At 40.2% G+C, this 2,500-nt stretch overlaps 1 protein-coding gene across 2 annotated transcripts in view; it reads left to right on the top strand.

The window, feature by feature from the left end:
* Window positions 1-2,500, top strand: part of LOC143297339 (cys-loop ligand-gated ion channel-like) — a 42,369-nt gene that overhangs the window by 2,711 nt on the left and 37,158 nt on the right. For both annotated transcript variants that reach the window (XM_076609633.1, XM_076609632.1), the window contains one exon: window positions 1,883-2,231. In XM_076609633.1, coding sequence (XP_076465748.1) covers window positions 2,079-2,231 — 153 coding nt within the window. In that variant the 5' untranslated portion in view covers window positions 1,883-2,078. The remainder of the gene's footprint in view (window positions 1-1,882; window positions 2,232-2,500) is intronic.

Here is a 2,500-nt window from a genome sequence, read left to right as displayed (position 1 = left end):
TTTCGCATCCAACTCCCTGACACATCCACACAATTCCAAATCCATGTACTGTTAATGTTTTCATAACCAAATATACCCAATTTTCCTTCCCTCTCTCATGTTCGTTTAATAACATAACATATGCTTGTTTACAAAGTCTCGATGCAGGAAGACTAATCAATTTTAACGAATATTTGACACATTTCACATATGACCTGATATATAATGGGTATCTTCCAGTCTCTCCGTATAACACAGTGTTCGATGCATGCAGAGGTACCTTTAAAAAACGTTTGATAGCAAAAGTGTACACTTTTTCCATATCTTTATTATCACCAAGTCCCCATATTTCAGAACCATTGGTCAACATTGGTTCGACTTGAGCATCAAGAAGTTTCCAGAAAATAGATGAATCCATGGAACCTAGTTTATGTAAGCATCTCAAAATTTCAATAACCCCTTTCTTTCCCTTCCTACATGTTTCTGCTATTGTGCTTGTCATACTGAGTTTTGTTGTAAAGAACAAACCAAGATATTTATAAATATTCGTTACTTTTATTTCATCGATACCGTAGTGCCATTTTTCATGTCTAGATAGGTGGCCACCTTTCCTGAATACAATTGCATTGGGTTTTTTTTTTCAAGATTTACTTCTAAAAAGAATCTGTCTGCTTCTTGTTTCAATGCATTTGACTGATTTTGAAGACCTATGGCCGTGCTAGACAAGAGAATCACATCATGCAAATAACATTAGAAATATTTCGACAGCTCCAGGGATCATTTGAATTCCATGTTTACCTTTTTTTTGTTATTTCTACTGCCAGTTCATTTATAAAAAATGAAAACATTAATGGACTTAACAAGCAACCTTGCTTTACTCCTCTAGGACAATCAAACACATCTGAATACACACACCTGTCACGCACACGTACCAAGACTGAATCATACACACCACGAAGAGGCATATAAAGTTTACCATCTACTCCACTTTTACATAACACATTCCACAGGTTATTTATATTTACAGAATCAAACGCCTTGCGAAAATCGACAAAGGCAACATACAGTTTTGTAATTTTTAATGAATATGTTTGGACTAACGCATATAACATGAAAATGTGATCTATGGTACTGTAACGTGATCGAAAACCAGCTTGCTCTTCAATGATCTTTTCTTCCCTTTCTGTCCATTTTGTCAATCTTCTGTTTACAATGTGAGTGTATACTTTACTGACAATGCTTGTGAGTGCGACACCACGATAGTTATCAGGATTATTCGGGTCTCCTTTTTTGTGAATAGGGATGATAATTGATTCAGCCCATTCTGCAGGAAAAATTCCATCGTTAAATACTCTGTTAAACAGTAACACCAGAAAGTCAACAACAACTGCATTTGCTTGCTTCAACATTTCACTTAAAATTCTTCTGGGCCTGCACTTTTACCTGTTTTCAAGTTCTTTATGCTATCTATCACTTCTTGTCTGCATATCGGGTCATTAAATAATGGTTCTTCAAAGTCACTAGCATCCTCAACCATAACATCCTCCTGAACAGTATTTTCACTAGTTTTAAATACATTAGAGAAGTGGTCATGCCACTGTTGAATACTATTGTAACCCCCCCCCCCTCCACTTACACACAGTGGTTAAGACTTCACTGCCCCGATGGCTTTATAAGGCTCTTGGACCTTTAACCTTTTGGAAACGAATGATGAGCGCCCAATGGCAGCTGTCAGTCGATTCTACCCATGTAGGCAGCCTTTTATGCAAATAACCCCGAGTTTGTGAAGTGCTTAGAGGATAGGCGCTGCATAAGTATCCATATAATCATCATCAACCTTTTAACTGTATTAAACTCTGCCTTTCGGGTCATAATTGTTTAATTGTTACACTTTATTTCACAGGTTTTCCTTTCAACACCGCACAACGACACGAGACACAGGAATGGAACCTCGGTCCCCACAGCAGCCGCCGGAGAGGCCCTGATCAGAGGAGAACTGAAGACCACGTTCACACTCACAGCAGCCGCTCGTGAGGTCCTGAACAGAGGACAACTGAAGACCACGTTCACACTCACAGCAAACAGTTCCCCAGCCAGGCATGGAGTCCCATTCAGTGCACCATCTGCCCCTGTCAGTCGCCCGGGAGAAGAAGCCCAAACGGAAGCGGGCACGAAGCCCGGTGAACGAATCCCCCAGCATCTTCGCGGCTTTCTCGCCTTCTCCGTTCGTCACCCGTCTTGGGGTGAAAAAGGTGGGGGCAGTCAGAGTTGTTATATATATATATATATTTTTTTTTCTTATAAACATTATATTATTCTAGATACTCTGCTTCTCTAGCGGTCTGTCTGTCTGTTTGTCTCTCTTCCCCATACACTGTGTGTGTGTGTGTGTGTGTGTGTGTGTGTGTGTGCACCCCCGAAAACAGAGTATGCCTGCCTACATGGCGGTGTAAATAAACAAAACGGTCATACACGTAAAATGTTACATGTCTGTCTGAGTGTGTATGTATGCGTGCCTGAA

Source organism: Babylonia areolata, chromosome 22, assembly GCF_041734735.1.
Source record: "Babylonia areolata isolate BAREFJ2019XMU chromosome 22, ASM4173473v1, whole genome shotgun sequence".
Taxonomy (NCBI): domain Eukaryota; kingdom Metazoa; phylum Mollusca; class Gastropoda; order Neogastropoda; family Buccinidae; genus Babylonia; species Babylonia areolata.
The sequence above is the reverse complement of the archived record's forward strand: the minus strand, read 5'-3'. Positions and strand labels throughout refer to the sequence as shown.